Source organism: Carcharodon carcharias, chromosome 1 (assembly GCF_017639515.1).
Source record: "Carcharodon carcharias isolate sCarCar2 chromosome 1, sCarCar2.pri, whole genome shotgun sequence".
Classification (NCBI taxonomy): Eukaryota; Metazoa; Chordata; class Chondrichthyes; order Lamniformes; family Lamnidae; genus Carcharodon; species Carcharodon carcharias.
Window position 1 is genome coordinate 255222568 of NC_054467.1, and position 18926 is coordinate 255241493.

At 42.4% G+C, this 18926-nt stretch overlaps 1 protein-coding gene across 5 annotated transcripts in view; it reads right to left on the reverse strand.

Annotated features, from left to right (window-relative positions):
• The window catches only part of LOC121278426 (polyadenylate-binding protein-interacting protein 2-like), a 59569-nt gene continuing 40643 nt past the window's right edge, over nt 1-18926 (reverse strand). For all 5 annotated transcript variants that reach the window (XM_041188876.1, XM_041188868.1, XM_041188863.1 and 2 more), the window contains 2 exons: nt 7258-7431; nt 1-5298 (listed from right to left, as the gene is read on the reverse strand). In XM_041188876.1, coding sequence (XP_041044810.1) covers nt 5242-5298; nt 7258-7431 — 231 coding nt within the window. In that variant the 3' untranslated portion in view covers nt 1-5241. The remainder of the gene's footprint in view (nt 5299-7257; nt 7432-18926) is intronic.

Sequence of the window (18926 nt, forward strand, 5' to 3'; positions counted from 1 at the left end):
GAAAGAAATGTTTTTTATGGTGCTTTTCATGACCGCAAGATGTCCCAAAATGTCAACACAATATTTTGGAAATGCACTCACTACTGTTAAGTCAGAAATGTTGTAATTATTCTCCAGATGCAAAGTTGGAGGTTTTCCAAATGTGGTCCTCCAGCATTGCTCAATATCTCAAGTGCGTATGGTACCAAGTGAAATGCAAATTTAAAATAAAATTTAGGTAGCAAGCTAACACAAATGGGAAAGGGACCAGAGTTCTAGCACCAATGCCAACTATTCAATTTACACAGCAAGCTTAGAAATGAACAGCTGGGACTTAAAGAGCCCAGAACTTCAAACTGCCCTGACAAGTCTAGCATTTTAGTTTGCTGTTTTTACTTCCCCACATACAGGCAAATCTTGATGGAAAATGCTGAATTTATGCACACAAATACATCTAGAATGTATGGAGCAGCCAGGATAATGGCAGCACATAAAACAACCAAATTTAGTCCTCAATTTTTTTCCTGCATAATTTAAAAAGCAAATCTGGTGTACAGATCTTTACACCATTAAAACATCAGCTCTCCCTCACATGCTGACCTGTTCTAAAGCACCAGCTCCTCCTGTGCATGCAAGTAGTAAACAAAATAGTCAGCAGTGATGTACATGAACCATAGAGCTGACCAGGAACTTTTATCCACAATGCAATGTACCATCGAATTGTGAAAGACTGATGAAAGCACAGGGGGTTACACACATCCTATTTGCAATTTAAAAAACACAAATTTTGAAATGCATGGGTCTCAAAACCAAAAATACCTCCCCCTCTTTCCCCCTGAAATTTGAGAGAAAATGAAAGGTTAAGTGCATGATGGGACAGGGTATTTACATTGGAGCATTAATTTGCTTCTAGTTTCAAAACGTGGGCATAAATAGGAAGTGTACAAAAGCTAACGAATGCAAGCATACACAAATCCCACAATCTGAAGGGTCTGGTTACATCTTGAAACAGCTAGGTGTGAAACTGGGTGATGGGGAAATGTAGTCAATATGAGGTACAAGCTGCACTTTGAGGCAAATCCTCGTTACTCCACAGATATTCAATAGACAGCTATGAAGGGGTGAAGTGAGGGAAGTGGGGAAGGGGGTAAGAGAGGGAGAAACACCTGCCAATTTGCCAAATAGCCACAAGAACCTAATGCACCCAAATAAACCCGGCTAAAGTTCAATTCTATGGTGGCATTAACAATGTTTTGGATGACTACCAGAATTATTTTTTTTTAAAAAAGGAGCAGCTTTAATAGCTAGAGATCTCCTCAGACTTAACATATGGCCAAATTACACCTTTCTTCTAATCAGAAAAGATACTCAAGTCCCTAGATGGGTTTGTTTCATTCATCTTGATGCTCTAATTCCCAGTTATTACTGCACAGGAGTTTTGAAACAATTTTCAATTTATAGTCTAGTTAAAGATTCAAGATGGGGGAGTTGGGTGGAGGAGGCAAGATAGTTGCCACACATTATTTTAAATGCGACATACACTAACATAGAATGTAGTACCCTGCCTTCCTGCAATGCTATTAAAGCAGCAGAAATTCTTCTCTCAGCTGCTTCAATACTAAAATTCAGACAATGCACTGTGATGAGCTTTTTTCCCTGGAAGTTTACGATTGTGGCAATATGGTGGAACATACCAGAACAGGAGAAACATCAGCAGCATACCATTTTTCTCCTTTTGGGCAGGCTGGTCGGCAGGGTGAAATAAAGCAGTAATTACTAAAATTAACAGTTTCAGGAAAAAACCCAAAAGTTATTTTGACGTTACTTTTAAAAAGATATTAAAATGGAGAATTTTCCAACTAGGGGATGAGTTCTCATATCAGAACTTTCCCCTCCTAAACACCCTCATCATCCTATTCAAATTTTAACCACCTTTCCTCCTGAAGGCACCAACTTATGCTCAAATATGGTCTGTCAGTGCTGGCAACCCCAAAGTCCCTCAAAAGTGACTATTCCCCAGAAACAACACTCAGAAGCAGAGGATTCAACTGGAGGTCACAACTGAACCTGATCAGGCTTCAGCTAACCATTCAAATATGTGCACTTTTCCATCAAGACTGGACATTGATAAGAAGATAGATCCTATATTACTTTCTTTTCTTTAGTCCAGGGTGCAGATCCAATAATAAAATATCCATTGCTGCTTCCTCTGCTGTGATCAGCTTTACTTGTTACACATCGAGGATTGAATCAAGGGCCTCCTGGTCCTGGTCTGTATTATTTCACAAATGGGGCAGTGCCTTTAATTACTGGGTCAACAAGAGACCAAACTCATTATTCACCCCCAGAATGTAGCTTTCAATCCTCCAGATTGATGGAATTGAAGTTCCAGATCCAGACAAAAGGAATTATCTGCTGGGCGTTCATGCAGTACAAAAGTGACCACAGTTCAGCAGCAACTGGTACTTCACTCAGAGAAGCCACAAGAAGTTTGCAGAAGGGGAATGTCAGCTTGGTGGAAAGCATGTGCAAGTGTTGTTCTAATGAAGCAAAGTGCAGAGGGGAACCATTTGACCCACATTAGAACCAATCCAGAAGTGCTTAATGCTGACACAGGATGGCAAAAATGGAATATTTCTTTCTTCCAAATGTCAATCCACCTTGAGCAAAGCCAGCCAAAACTGCATGTGTGATGGGACACCAGGGGAAAAAAAACGTGTCACCTTGAAACAGACCCAATATCTTAAAATTGTTTCAGCTGAAAAGGTCAAGAGCTGATTGTCAGAACGATACAATATCATCCATCTAGTTTATAAAATGTATAAAGGAGAGTTAGTTTCTAATGAAGTATTACATGACAGGATACATTATGCAGAAGCTTATATGTAAGATTCTTTAATGACAGTATGAAGTGTAACTCGGGCATTGAGGGAGCTATAAACTGATGCTTCAGGCCACAATCAGGTGTTCTGCATAACAGCATGTAAAATGAGTTCCTCATTTATTAATGCAACTATAATGGAATTTCCACTATCTTTGTAAATTTAGAACCACAGAGTGGGTCAGAGAGATGAGAGAGTAAAGGACTGTTAGTATGCAATCAATTATCATGGAAATTGCCAAAGCATCTCAGTAGTGATCTCGTTCTAGAGATTGGAACTGTTCTCATCACTATATAGCCACAAAAAAGAGCTAATCGACGTTTGTGGGATCAGTTGAGTGAAACAGGAAATTGGTACAAGAAAAATATTTTGGAACACTTTCAATCGGGTAAACTAGGTTTAAATTATTAGCAATAAAACAGATTTTTGTTAATATAAGCTGACACAAGGTTCAGGAAGAAATACAGCAACTTCAATATCTGAAAATGAGTAGCGTGGGGTTGAAAATCCCCACTTGTTCAGGACTTGCACGGTTTTAAGGGCAGGTGGTTTGGAGAAGTGGAAGTCTAACGAGCTCAAAACTGTCAAATTCATAGAAAAATGTCAATACTTCAGAAACCACTTACACCCACTGGAGAGCATCTCCCCAGCACTAGAATACAGATATCAATGACCAAAGCACTGCAGAGTGAAGACTAAGGTTGCTCCCCCACCCCTCCCCACAACAGATTTTGTATTAGATTAACTAAAGCTTTCACAAAAGAAATTAGGCATCAGATCTTTATTTTTTTCCATCAAATTGGAAATTAATTCCCTCCCCCAACACTTAATTCTGTGCCTTGTGATGAATTATGAGACCTTTAAGCAAAATTAAAGAATAAGGTGAGATTCACAACTTAAGACCCAATTCAATTCCCTCCCACTGAAACACAATGTGCAAAACAAAAGTGTTAACCCTACTTAAATAAGGGCATCTGCCAAACCACTTTTATACCATCAGGTCCTGAACCTACACATCCCCATCACCCAAAGAATTTACTCATGATCTTTTTAAAAATCCACATTCAACCTTTGACCTTCCTGACTTTCCACTGACCAAAGCTTTAGAAGAGTAGCCAAGTACCTTATTGTTTTCTTATAATAAAATCTACTTTCCAGTACTGTTTTTTTTTTGCACTCACTTGTCCTTGAGATCAGAAAAGAAAAACAAATCCGAGCCTTGAAGGAGCATCATCTTCCCAGGGAGATAGAAAGTGCGAGAGAGGCTGCAACAGCGATGCCATTTTCACCATTAAGGCAGACACAAGCAATGATGTTTCTGAAAACTTGAGAGAGCTGGATTCCCATGTCTGGTATTTGCTGCACGCAAAGCTCTTTGCCGAGCACTTGTGGACTCTGTAGTTTGGGAAATTTTTTTTTGTCATGGCCCACCTTCCTCTCCCGCCGTGAAAAGCGCAACCCAATTTTCAGTCAGTAAAGGATTTCCCCACACAAACTCATTCTAACAAACAGCATCCCTTTTGCTTTGCTTTTCGCCCATTTGGGCTGCATTTTGGAAAAAAAAACCCCAAAAAGTTACATATACTGCATTTATAAATCTTACAATGTGCATTGTAACATATTTAGCTTCTACAGCAAGTTCCCTTTACTGCTAGTTTCAATGTTATTTTAGAAAGAAATTCGGTTAGACCATAAAATTGACTACATGTAATGGCAGTGGTAATACTGTATGCTGTATAGCTGTTCTACATCTCTGCCTTTTGTAAGGCTCTCAGATAAGGGAAAAGGGGAAAGTTTATGATCAGGCAGTAAAATAACCAAAGGGTGTGTGCGTGTGTGTGTTTCCAGCAGTTGGTAATTTTTCAATTCTTTTAGAATCAATTTCTTTTGGCAAAGTGCTTTTGTTATTTCGCTTAAGCCAATTTTTAATTATATTTTTAAAAAAAGGATACTGTCACTTTAAATTCATCTTCCAGAAGATAACGAAGTACCCTAAACTGAGCAACTTCTGGCATTGCGTTCAATTCACCTCCTTCCCCACTCACCAAGCCATTAAACCAGTCGTTTTGAGTAACAGACCCACTGTGATACGTGGCAGACGGAATACCGTACACCAGTAAGAGCATGCCGACTTGGCCTTGCACGTACCAGAAAGTGTGAAAGGACCAAGCTGTTTTTGCAATAAAGCCGAACCAAGCCAAAAAACAAAACAGTAAATCTAAAACAGGTCTTCGGTTGGGAAGGGATAGAGGGTAGGTAATCCAATAGCATCTATAACAAATAGGCCCTCCTAAAAAGTGACTTGCTTCACAGTGTTCAGAGATTGTATTTTTTTTTGTTGCTTCCTCCAGCAGAGGGCTGCCTGCAGAATCTCAGAATTTCAATACTTCACTCCAGGAACAAATTCCTTGGCGTCAGGATTCAGAGTACTTTTACTCTAGAGGGAAAGAAGGAAAAATAAAAGACATGATTGTGTTATACAGTCACAAAAGATTTTTTTTTTAAGTAAACAGCACAAACATCTGGCAATAACAACCTGAACTATGAAGAGGAAAAACATCAACTGAGCAACTTCTGGCATTACGTTCGATGGAGCTGACTGCTATTTAGTGGTGCTCTGCTGGGAAGCTAGTGTGTTCATGTTAAGTGACGGCATAATCTGGCATAGCTGTGATACCAGAGGTTTGAACAGCTTGTTAAGAAGTAGGGCGAAGGACAGGCAGGGAAATCACTTTAAGAACAGCTGATCATGCAAGATGATAGAATGTGTGGCATCGATGGAGACACAAGAACAGGAGCCTGCCATTCAGTCCCTTGAGCCTTTTCCACCGACATTCAATCAGATCATGCCTGATATGTACCTCAACTCCATTTAAACACCTTTGCTGCTTGACCCTTAAGACCCTTGCCTAACAGGAATCCATCGATGCCACTCCTGAAAGTATTAATTATTTCAGTTACCAGTCTTCTAGGGAAGCAAGTTCCAAATTTTCACGATTGTGTGCGTTACTGATTTTGTTCCTCAATGGCCTAACTCTAATTTTAAAATTGTGTCACTGGTTCTGGATTTCCCTCACCAATTTAAACAGCTTCTCTGTATCTATGTATAATCATTTTAAGCACCTCGGTTAGATCATCTAAACATACTGGGGTAAGCTAAACAACTCAAGGAGGAAAATTAACAGAAAACTATGTACAGATTATTTAGAAACATAGAAAAATACTGGACCAGTAAAAACAATGCAGTTAAGTTGGCTGGTCCCAAATACTAATATCGCTCAATTGCTCATTCCCTCCAACCTCTTTCTAATTCTCACATAAATTGATCCCATAGTGCCTCACAGGACAATCTTCATGTTAATCACATTGTTCAGCTGAAATTGTTGTACTTGAATTTTCAAAGCTAAGACCCATGCCCCCACCTTGGCTTCTGTCTTCTTGCATTACGTGCCTTTCTTCCATGATTATACAGACTAGATAAAGAACGCTGGTTGCTGTGTAACAATTTGCTCGATTGTAGGCGATAGCGACTGTTGGTGATCTGTTTACAAATTCCTCTCCCCCCTTTTACTGTGCGAGAAAGCACCCAATCCTCATACTGCATCTCCTCACAACAGTGCGACTGAAAACATATTGCATTTTTTGGAACTACAACTACAACTACTCACTGAGCTGCAGTATGAATGCTCCAGATATTTGACTCTGCCACAGAGAAAGTTGCACACTTTGAATTGAGAAACATGGTTGTTAAGAAATTCACCACCTTTCCCCTTTTAATAATGATATTTTCTCCCTTATTTATTTATCCAGGTGACAGACTTACATTACACCATCCCAACTAGATGGAGCAGGCAATTTGCAGTCAGGTGTAAAGCAGTGAACTGCAGCAACTGAGATTAGGGAAGCACTTGAAATTTGTTTTGCATATTGATGAGATTGGAAACTTGGAGTGAGATTACAATTCAGGGTTTACAGGTCTTCAGCTGTACGATCAACTCCTATTCCCCAGTCCAAAACCAAACCCTTAAACAAAAAAAATCAAGCATGTATGGAACTTTTAAAGCTAAACTTTAACATCTGATGCATCTACTGTAATTTTATTTTTGCTGTGGACTTACTTTGTGCAATTTCGTGGCTGCCCAGATATCACAAAAATAAAAATCCAAGCAAATATTTGTTCTCAGAATTATCTAGTACGAGTCAGAATAAAGGTGAAAACACACCAAATTACTTTGTGAAAAGTTGGACCCACAAACCTGTTTAACAATCATATAGAAAGGAACGGAAGATACCAGGACATAGAGTGCACTGATCATAAAGCAAATATTTTTATACTGATATGATGTGCACTGACCCTTTGAGCGAGAGGGTTACATCACCATTCTCTGCTTCTTACCACGAGTTCCTCTGTCTTGCTGCTGTCATTTATGGACAGTCCATTCATTTGTTGCTGCATCTGGTTGATGCCTGGCAAATCCCGCTCTGGAATGAACCATTCTTGGTCCTCCTCATCCAGCATCTCCTGAAAACAACGCTCCAAGAATTCCTCCTCCCATAATTCCTCTTCTACCTGCAAATGACCAGAAAAATGTTAACTATTAAACACAAGTTGGTTCATTTTATGATTGAGTCTGAACATTGTAGTATGGCGTCACTGGACAAGCCCAGCAGTACTGGCTAGCTGCAAATTCTTCAGGCAGCAAAAATAGTGCAACAAGTTTGAGGTAGAAGGAGAAAAAAATGTATCTGAATTGGAGTTATCTGATTACATGTTCAAATCATATGCCATCTCCTTATTTTCCATTATTAATTCCCCAAACTCACTTTCTATAGACCAACATTGACTTTAACCCTTTTCTTTTTTAGAAACTCTTACTATCTGTTTTATATTGTGAGCCAGTTTTCTCTCGTACTCTGATTTTCCCTCCTTATTCATCTTTTAGTCATTCTGTACCATATTTTATATTCTGTCCAATCTTCTGACCTGCCACTTATCTTTGCACAATTATATGCTTTTTCTATTAAGTTTGATTCTATCTTTAACTTATTTAGTGAATCACAAATGGTGGGTCCTCCCCTTTGGAATTTCTCCTTCTTGGTGGAATTCTGAAATATCCCTTTAAATGTCTGTCATTGCATCTCTATTCACCTATCCCTTAACCTCATTTGCTAGTTCACTATAACTAGCTCTGCTTTCATGCCCTTATTTAAGTTTAAAATGCTCATCTTGGACCCGCTCTTCACTCCCTCAAAGTGAATGTAAAATTCAATCATATTATGATCGCTGCTACTGAGGGGCGCCTTCACGGAGGTCACTAATGAATCCTGTCTTGTTGCACAATAACATTTCTAGTATAGCATGCTCTCTGGTTGGCTTCAGAATGTGTGGTTCGAAGAAACTATCCTGAAAACTTTCTATGAGTTCCTCATCTACCCTACCTCTGCCCATCTGATTTTCCCAGTCTTTCTGTAGATTAAAATCCCCCATGATTATCGACCTACCTTTTTGACAAGCTCCCATTATTTCTTCCTTTATACTCTACCTAAACTGCTTCCACATCCTGGCTTCCAGAACTTAGCCATCTTTTTCTATTGTGTTAACACCATCATTAATCAACAGAACCACCCCTCCACCTTTTCCTAACTTCCTGTCCTTCCTAAATGTCACATACCCTTCAATATGCAGGTCCCAAATCCATGTCATCCTGCAGCCATGTCTCTGTAATGGCTATCAAATCATACTTTTTATTTCTATTTGCACTATCAGTTCATCTGTTTTGTTTCATATGTTACGTGCATTCAGATACAGAGTGTTTAGTTTTGCCCTTTTATTATTTTACAACCTCTAGCCTTATCTGCTGATTTACTCTTAGATTTTTACTCTCTATCCCTTCCTGTCACAGCCTGTTTATCATTTCCCATATTATTACCTTTCTCTCTTGCTTTGTCTCTACTCTTTGATTTGCCACATCTTCCCAAATTTGATCCCTTGCACCTACTGTTTACATTTACATTCCATTTATTTACATTATCCACACTTCCCTAGTTATGAGGCTCGGTAGAACACTCGTCCCAGCAAAGTTGAGGTGTAAACCATCCCATTAATACAGCCCCCACTTTCCCCACTAGTACCACCAGTGCCCCATGAACCGGAACCCACTTCTCCCATACCAGTTTCTGAGCCACACATTAATTTCTCTGATCTTATTTGCCCTATGCCAATTTGCACAAGGCTTAGATAAGAATCCACAAGTTAATGCTTTTGAGATCCTGCTTCCTAATTTATTGCATCGCTCCTCATACTGACTATGCAGAACCTCTTTCCTTGCCCTGCCTATGTCGTTGGTTCATACATGGGCCACAATGACTGTCTCCTCTCCCCCTCACTCTCTCTCCAGCCTTGAACAGGTGTCCTGAGGCCTGGCACCAGGCAGGCAACACAGCCTTATGGACTCTCACTCTTTGCTGTAGAGAATGCTGTCAATCCCCTGCACTATACTGTCCCCTACTCCCACTACATTCCATTTTGCTCCCCCCAATTGAATGGCTTCCTGTATCACAGTGCCATGGCCAATCAGTTCATCCACACTGCAGCCCCACTCTTATCCAAACAAGCTGAAAGAACGTTAAAGATGTCATACAATTGCAAAGGTTGAGCCTCTGCACTCTTGCCCTCTGGGTCCCCTTAACTGCCTCACTCGCAGTCACACCCTCCTGTCTCTGACAATTGACAAAATCAGAAGACCCTATCCTAAGGGGTGACCGCCCCATGGTACGAAGTGTCCAGGTAACTTGCCCCCTCCCTGAATGACTGCAGGATGGACGGCTGACTCCAAGTCCAGTACTAACACCATGAATTAGTTAGCTGAAGATGGGCTCCAGAAAACTTATTTTCCCTCCCCCAACTTCCTTACACTGATTACTTGCAATGCTGGAGGTCAACCACTCCGTGATAAGGATAAGGTAAGATGTAAGTCAAACCAGTTGTCACTCAAAGTCATAGTTCTTAGGAAAATACCTTTCAAAAATACCACACGATGACTTAATAAAAAACTGACCATAAAGTGACTGTAGGCAGATCAGTTGTGTGGAGAAACTAAAGAACCTGTAGTCGTTCTCCTTAGAACAAGAAAAAGAAAAAAAAAACTTTTGTTTCTATAGTGCTTTTCCCATCTCAAATCGCTTAGTATTTTATTTGTTCAAGGGGTGTGGTGGATTGCTGGCTAGGTCAGTATTTATTGCCCATCCCTAATTACCCTTGAGAAGGTGGTGGTGGTGAACTGCCTTCCTGAACGGCTGCAGTCCATGCAGAGTAGGTACACCCACAATGCCGTTAGGAAGAGTTCCAGGATTTTGACCCAGTGACAGTGAAGGAACACTGATATAGTTCCAAATCAGGATGGTGAGTGGCTTGAAGGGGTAGCGTGTGTGGTGCAGGTGGTGGTGTTCCAATGCATCAGCTACCCTTGCCCTGCTAAAGTGGTGGATGGGGTGCCAATCAAGCAGGCTGCTTTGTCCTGGGTGGTGTTGAGCTTCTTTGTTGTTGGAGCTGGACTCATCCAGGTAAGTGGAGAGTATTCCATCACACTCCTGACTTGTGCCTCGTAGATGGTGGTCAGGTTTTGGAGAGTCAGGAGGTGAGCTACTCACCACAGAATTCCCAGCGTCTGACCTGCTCTTCTAACCACAGTATTTATATTGTGAAGAGGGGTGTTGTTATTTTCATATTTTTGAGAATATGGTAGTATTTTGTAAAGAAGGCTGTGTGTTTGTGCGTCTATCATTAATTGAACTGGGGGAAGGTTCATAGAGACAGCTTGTCCAAGGGAACTGAGTTGAAAGGTAAAGGTGCTATATGAATGCATTTGTAATGAGAGGCTATGGTGAAGTTGGAATTACAAGTAAATAGGTTGGATTTTAAAATTTGCATTAGGAGATAGGTAAGGACTTGACTTTTCACCTGTTAAATTTCAAAGGCTAATAGAGATGATAAGGGACTTATGCAACTTACAGAAGGTTTCATAAGTAAACAAGGGAAGGTTATTAAATTTTATTTGACCCAAAAGTGGAGGCAATAGGAAGGGGTGAAAGATTTTTATATTTTGCAAAACTTGAGTTCAAAGAGGTGCTTAGGACAGTGGAGTCTAGGATGAAAGGTGAAAAAAGGAATTTAAGAAAAGATGTGTAGTTGAGTTGAGGTGGCTGTGAGGGGGAGATGTCTTGAGAACAGCTCTGTGCTGAGAAAAGTTGAAGCCGGAAAGGTCTTTGTTTTCAGAAAACAGTCTGTTTCTGAACTTCCTTTGGATTTCCACAGCAGAGTGGAAGACAGTGAGAAGTCGTGTGGTATACTTTATTAATGTAGCAGCAATTTTGGCCTTGGATAATATTAGTGGATTTTTAAGGTTAAAAATCTAAAAGGGAGCTGTTGCCAAGATACTTACTTGTGTGTTCTGGCCAAATAGGTTTTTTTGGGGGAATGTTTTGCAAGACTGTTTCAACCGTGTAACTTTAATCCTGTGTGTTTAAGTTTTTTTCCTTCTTGTTAATAAAGCTTATAATTTTAAAATCCTAAAAGTGTTACTGGGATTCTATGTTTCTGGGATCAGTAGTTTCCCCCTCATTTTCAAAATACAAAACAAAAAAAAGTTATGATCAGTAAGACAAGTTTCCCTCAAGGATTTGGCTTGCTCAGCGAAAAACATCGACTGCAGTCCTAACAATGTGGCCGGTTCAATTCAGTTTCTGATCAACGGTAACCATCCAGGATGTTGATAGTGGGGGATTTAGCAATGGCAATGCCATTGAATATCAAAGGGAGATGGTTAGATTACCTCTTGTTGGAGATGGTCATTGCCTGGCACTTGTGTAGTGGGAATGTTACTCGTCACTGATCAGCCCAATACAGAATATTGCCAGGTCTTGCCGGTTATCCGGGCTGCTTTCATATCCGCGGAGTCTCGAATGGTGCTGAATGTTGTCCAATCAGAGAACATCTCACTTCTGACCTTATGATAGATGGAAGGTCATTGAAGAAACAGCTGAAGATGGTTGGGCCAAGACACTACCCTGAGGGACTCCTGCATGTCTCAGGACTGAGATGATTGACCTCCAACAAACATCTTCCTTTGTGCTAGGAATGACTCCAACCAGTGCAGAACTTTACCCCAATTCCCATTAACTTCAGTTTTGCCAGGACTCCTTGATGTCACACTCAGTCAAATGGCCCACAGCTCCTCATGGACACCCAGTTTTGAGTTGCGAGGTCTGAACAAAATTTATCCCAATTAGCAAGGTGGTAGTGCCACACAACACAATGGAGGGTATACTCAATATGAAGATGGGATGCCATCTCCACAAGGACTGGGTGGTGGTCATTCCTACCCATACCGTCATGAACAGATGCATCTGCAATAGGTAGAGTGATGAGGGTGAAGTCACGTAGATTCTTCTCTCTTGTTGGTTCCCTCACCACTTGTCACGCCAAAGTCCCAGTCTAACAGCTATGTCCTTTCGGACTCGGCCAACTTTGATGCTACCGAGCCACTCTTGGTGATGGGCATTGAAATCCCCTACCCAGAGTACCTTGCCACTCTCAGTGCTTCCTCCAAGTGGTGTTCAACCTGGAGGAGTACTAATTTGTCAGCTGACGGGTGGATGGCAGGTGGCAACCAGCCGGAAGTGGATTGTAAGGACACTTGCTGACAATCAACTAAATACGTCTGAAAGTGTAGTCACTGCTGTAGTGTACAAAACGTGGCAGCCAATATGTGCAAGCAAACTTTGACAAACAGCAATATGTAAACGGCCAGATAATCTGTTTTTGTGATGACTAAAGAATAAATATTGGCCAGACCACCGGAGATAATGCCCCTGTTCTTCCTCAAAATAGTGCCATGGGACATTTTATATCTAACCAGTAGGCAGCTGGGGCCTTGGTTCATTTTAAAAATGTATTCTTTCTTTGCTGGGGTGTGGGCAGTGCTGGCTAGGTCAGTATTTATTAGCCATCCCTAACTGCCCTCAAAAAAATGGTCATGGCCTGCCTTCTTGAACCGCTGTGGTCCACATGGTGTAGGTACACCCACAGTGCTGTTCAGAAGGGAGTTTCAGGTTTTGCGCCGTGACAGTGAAGGAAAGGCGATATATTTCCAAGTCAGGATAGTGAGTGGCTTGGAGGGGAACTTCCAGATGGCGGTGATCCCATGCCTCTGCTGCCTTTGTCCTTCGAGATGGTAAAGGTCATAGATTTGGAAAGTGCGGTTGAAGAAGTCTTTGTGAGTTGCTGCAATGCATTTGTAGATGTTACACGCTGCTGCCACTGTGTGCCAGTGTTAAAGGGAGTAAACATTTAATGTGGTGGATGGGGTGACAATTCAGCTTTGTCCTGGATGGTGTTAAGCTTCTTGATTGTTGTTCGAGCTGCACTCATCCAGACAAGTGGAGGGTTTTGCATCGCACTCCTGACTTAAACCTTGTAGATGGTGGACAGGCTTTTGGGAGTGCGGATGTAAGTTACTCACCACAGAATTCCTAGCCTCTGAATTGCTCTTGTAGCCACAGTATTTATATGGCTAGTCCAGTTTAGTTTCTCGTCAATGGTAACCCCCAGGTTGCTGACAATGGGGGATTCAGTGATGGTAATGCCATCGAATATCAAGGTGTGATGGTTAGATGCTCTCTTGTTGGATGTGGTCATTGTCTGGCACCTATGTTACTTGCCACCTTGCAACCTTAGCTTGAATGTTGTCCACATCTTCCTGCATTTGGGCAAGGACTGCTTCAGTATCTGAGGAGTCATGAATGGTGCTGAACATTATGCAATCTTCATCTCCACTTCAGACCTTATAATGAAGCGAAGGTCATTGGTGATTGTGCTGAAGATAGTTGGGCCTGGGACAGTATTCTGAGGAACTCCTACAGTGCTGTCCCAGGACTGAGATGATTGATCACCAACCATAACTATCTTCCTTTGTGCTAGGTATGACTCCAATAAGTGGAAAGTTTTCCCTCTTATTTCCATCGACGCGGGTTTTTCCAGGGCTCCTTGACGCCACACTGCCAAATGCTGTCGAGGGTAGTCGCTCTCATCTCGTGTGATGAGCATTTAAGTCCATGTTTGGGCCAAGGCTGTAATGATGTCTGGAACTGAGTGGCCGTGGCAGAACCCAAACTGAGCTTTGACAAGCAGGTCAGTGGCAAGTAGCTTGAAAGCATTGTCAAGGACTCCTTCCATCACTTTGCTGCTTATTGAGACTAGAGCTCTGTGGCAGTATTGGCCAGATTAGGTTTGTCTTGCTTTTTGTGGACAGGACATTTTTTTCTTCATTCACAGTGTGTGGGCTTCACTGGCTGGGGCAGCATTTAAATGCTTATCCCTAGTTGCCCTTGAGGTGGTGGTGGTGAGCTGCCTTCTTCAACTGCTGCAGTACATGTGGTCAAGGTACACCAGGATTTTGACCCAGCGACAGACAACACAACCATCTTCCTTTGTGCTAGGTATGACTCCAATCAGTGGAGAGTTTTCTCCTTGCTTCCCATTGACTCCGGTTTTGCTAGGGCTCCTTGATGCCGCACTCAGTCAAGTGCAGCCTTGATGTCAAGGACAGTCACTCTCACCTCACCTCATCTCGAGAGTTGAGCTCTTCTATCCATGTTTGAACCAAGGCTGGAATGAGATCAGGAGATGAGTAGCTCAGCATCATTCGTGACATATCTGGGCAATTTTCCACATCATCGAATCAATGTGCTGCAGCAGTACTGGAACAGGTGAAGCAGAGTACGGGTGTCAGGACCCATAGCCTTTGCAGTAAACAGCGCCTTCAGCCATTTCCTGATATTACATGGAGTAAATCAGATTGGCTGAAGTCTGGCATCTGTGATGCTGCGGAGCTCAGGTAAAGGCCGAGATGGATCCATCGGTTGTGAGATCGCTTAGCTCTGTCTATTGCATGCTGCTTGCACTGTTTGGCATGCAAGTAGTCTTGTGCTGTAGCTTCACCCGATTTATAACTCATTTTCGGGTATGCCTAGTGCTGCTCCTGGCATACACCCTGCACTCTTCATTGAACCAAGGTTAAATCAGGGGATCATTGGTAATGGTAGAGTGAGGAATGTGCCAGACCATGAGCACCATGTGGTTGAATACAATACTGCTGCTGATGATGGCCCCAGACTGCCTCATGGATGCCCAGTTTTGAATTATTTGAAATCTATCCCAAAGCATGGTGGTGGTAACAAACAACACGATGGAGGGTAAATATGGATGCTGGAAATCTGAAATAAAAACAGAAAATTCTGGAAAAACTCAGCATGTCTGACAGCATCTGTGGAGACAGAAACAGAGTTAATGTTTCATGTCAGTATGACTCTTCTTCAGAACATGTGGGAAAAAGCTGCAGAAGGCGACTCTTTAAATGATTCAGCCCAGGTCTGTTGGGCTGAAGGACCTCCCATCTGTGCTTTAAGATTTCATATTTTAATATTCTACATGTACAACTGCAGGCCTGTTATGATAATGGGGTCATTATCTACGAAACAAAAGTAGCTGGGGTTGAGTGGAACCTTGGATCCCACAAAGAAGTGGGTGAATAACTTGAGCTATGGTAATCATTAAAAGCCAAGAAAGATCATATCCAGTGGCTTTTCATTATGTATGGTGTATATATGGTCGTTTGACAGCTCTTTCAACAGCTTGGTTATGGTGACATCATACGCTTATTTTTCACTGGCAGCTATTTTGAGATAAAACACTTGTGCCAACCTCAACTCCTTTAGTCAGAGCAAAAATAAAAATAAACAATTAGGGACACAGTACCATCTCACCAACAGCTTGAACAAGGTTATCCCGAACCTAACCAAGATGTTGCAGAGTTTCTAACAGCTCTACAGTTTAGGAAGGGCAAAGGCCAAGTGATGAAAGATTCCGCTGTGGGAAGGGAAAATTCCCCTCAGCAGCCAGTTTCTGTGCATGTATCACTACCTGGTCAGACACTTCACAGGGTTGGGTGAAGGATAAAACTTCGCCTTAGCTGTCAACCAATCAACCAGCCGCATTTTCTGCACCAATGTGATAATTCCATTTCTCACATCTTTGACTTACATGAAATAAAAACAGAAAATGCTGGATATAAACATTAGATTGGGGACTATGGCAAAGCATTTTGCAGGAGTTAACTGGTTTCGGATTTTGAACAACCCAGTAACATTCTCCCTCTTTGTCTAAAAAAAAACTCAGCTTTCTGAAACTCTCCTTGTAACTCAAGTGCCTGATGACAGTTATTAGGCAGGTAGCCCTTTGCTGTAGCTTTGGCAATACCATGAAGTACTTCCTGCAACATGGTGACCAGAATTGTACTTCATACTCCAGATCAGCTAATGCACCATGTAGTCCATATCGCATGGATGTGATGCGAATTCAATTCTACAAGCTATACCTTTCATTGTGCACTCAACATTTAACAATGCTATATGTCTCAATTGTCTCCTCGATCATCAAGCTCCATTGTATGATGCCCCTTCTATCTAGCCAACTAACCATAACCAGCAAGTTTATCCATCCCTTGCACAGTGGCCTCCAGAAGATTCCAAGGCCTTTTCCTCTTCTTTACCTGATATACAGCCTTCAACATTACCTGTGATCATTCTCATGATGCCCAACATTGCCCCTCTAACTCTTGTCAACCACCATAAGCTTGAAACTAATTCTTCCAGGGCAAAACCAAGACCACGACGCTATCATCTTTGGACCATGTCATAAACTCCACTCCCTGCCTAGCTGTTATTTCAGGCTGAACCAAACTCCTTGCAAATTTGGTGCTCTGTTCAAACTTCAACTGAGCACATAAACCCATAATCTATCCATTACCAAGGTGATTTATTTCCTCTTCCACAATATTGTCTGCTGCGCCTCAGTCCCTCTTAATCACTTGGCACATGTCAACGCTGAATTTCAATTTCTCAGTTCATCTTCGCAATTGAACTAGAATCCCTGTGCAACATAATCACCCTCCCCACTCCATTCCCCAGGTTCAAACTTGGTGTCTTTGATAAATTTTCATAGTTTGTCCATCCTTAGTTCTAAGTCACTGATATATGACGTTGACAGCAAAGGTTCCAACAGTAATCAAGACAGTTGGAGAATTACATGCAGCTCCAGACACCCCTTTCTTAACTTGCAAAATTCTTACAGGGCATGACAGGGAAGATGCAAATAGGATGTTTCCCCTAACTGGTGAGTCTAGAACCAGGGGACATAGTCTCAGAACAAGGGGTAGGCCATTTAAGACTGAGAGAAGAAGGAATTTCTTCACAGAGGGTGGTGAATGCTGGCCTATCTCTGAGGGCTGTGGAAGCTCAATCATTGAGCATACTCAAAACAGAAATCAATAGGTTTCTGGATACTAATGGCATCAAGGAATATGGGAATCATGCAGCAAAGTGGCATTGAGGTAGATGATCAGCCATGATCCAACAGAGGACGCTGGTGAGAAGTGACTGAAGCATTCTGGGAGAAGTCACCACAGACACCGCGACTCAGGAGGGAATTGAGGAGGACCCACTGTCAAAGATCAGAATAGCCCCAAACATTACATTGCTGTAGTGTTTCTATCCCTCCCTCCTCCTCAAACCTAAAAAAAGAGAAGAGGCAGCGCCTTCAGCAGTGCACCAGACCTGCGAGGGACACTCTTTGAAAGTGGATTTTAAAGATAAAGCAGCTGATTGGTGAGTAAATCCTGGGAGAAGACTTGGAGGGAGGAGCACTGGAGCGGTGAGCATAAACCTAGCTTACCTTGGGGATTCGCAGCCTTGTCTCCAGGGAACAGACTCAGAGGGAGGAACACCAGAGCGGTGACCTCGGGGCACAGAGTAACTGAAGCCAAAACTGAAAAAGTGACATCACAGGAAAGCTGTGACCTGATTGGTTGGTAGGAAATCTGCACCAAATTTGAAAAAAAAACACTGCAAAGCTAAGTAATAAATTAATTATCTAAGTCGAGATGGTTGGGCAGGTGGTGTGCTGTAGCTGTATGATATGGGAGCTGGCAGATCCCATTGCGAGCCGTAGTGACCACATCTGCAGCAAGTGTTGGTTGCTGGAGGAACTCCGGCTCAGAATTGATGACCTGGAGTCTGAGCTCCAGACATTGCGGCACATCCGGGAGGGGGAGAGTTACCTGGATGCTTTGTTTCAGGAGGCAGTCACACCCGGTAGATTAAGTACCTCAAGTTCAGTCAGTGGTCAGGGTCAGCAGGGTGTGACTGCAAGTGAGGCAGGTAGAGGGATCCTCTGTTCAGGAACAGAGGAGCCTCAGCTCTTGAACTTGTCCAACAGGTACGAGGTACTTGCTCCTTGTGTGGATGAGGAACAGGGCTGTAGGGAGGATGAGCCAGCTGACCATGGCACAGGAAGCCATTCAAGAGGGGGGAGCAAAAAGACAAGTGGTAGTTGTAGGGGATTCTATAATTAGGGGAATTGATAGCTTCCATTGTAAGCAGGATCGAGAGTCCCGCATGGTATGTTGCCTGCCCGGTGCCAGGGTGAGGGATATCTCTGACTGGCTTGAAAGGATATTGGAGAGGGAGGGGGAGGATCCAGTTGTTGTAGGTCCACGTCGGGACAAATAACATAGGTAAGACTAGGAAAGAGGACCTTTTTGGGAATTATCAGAAACTAGGAACTAAATTAAAGAACAGGTCCTCAAGGGTTATAATCTCTGAATTACTAACCGAACCACATGCAAATTGGCATAGGGACGCGAGAACAAGGGAAGTAAACACGTGGCTAAAGGAGTGGTGCGGGAAAGAGGGGTTCCATTTCGTGGGGCACTGGCATCAGTATTGGAACAGGAGGGATCTGTACTGTTGGAACCGTCTCCACCTGAAGCGATCTGGGACCAATTTTCTAGCGAAAAGGGTAAATAGGGTGGTCAACAGGACTTTAAACTAGAAAGTGGGGGGGAGGGAAGAGGAAAACCCCAAGAAGTATGATTAATGGGAAACAAAGCAGCAGGTTAGCGTGTGTGGGGGCGGGGGGTGGGGGGCAGGGGGTGGGGGAGGTGGATTCAA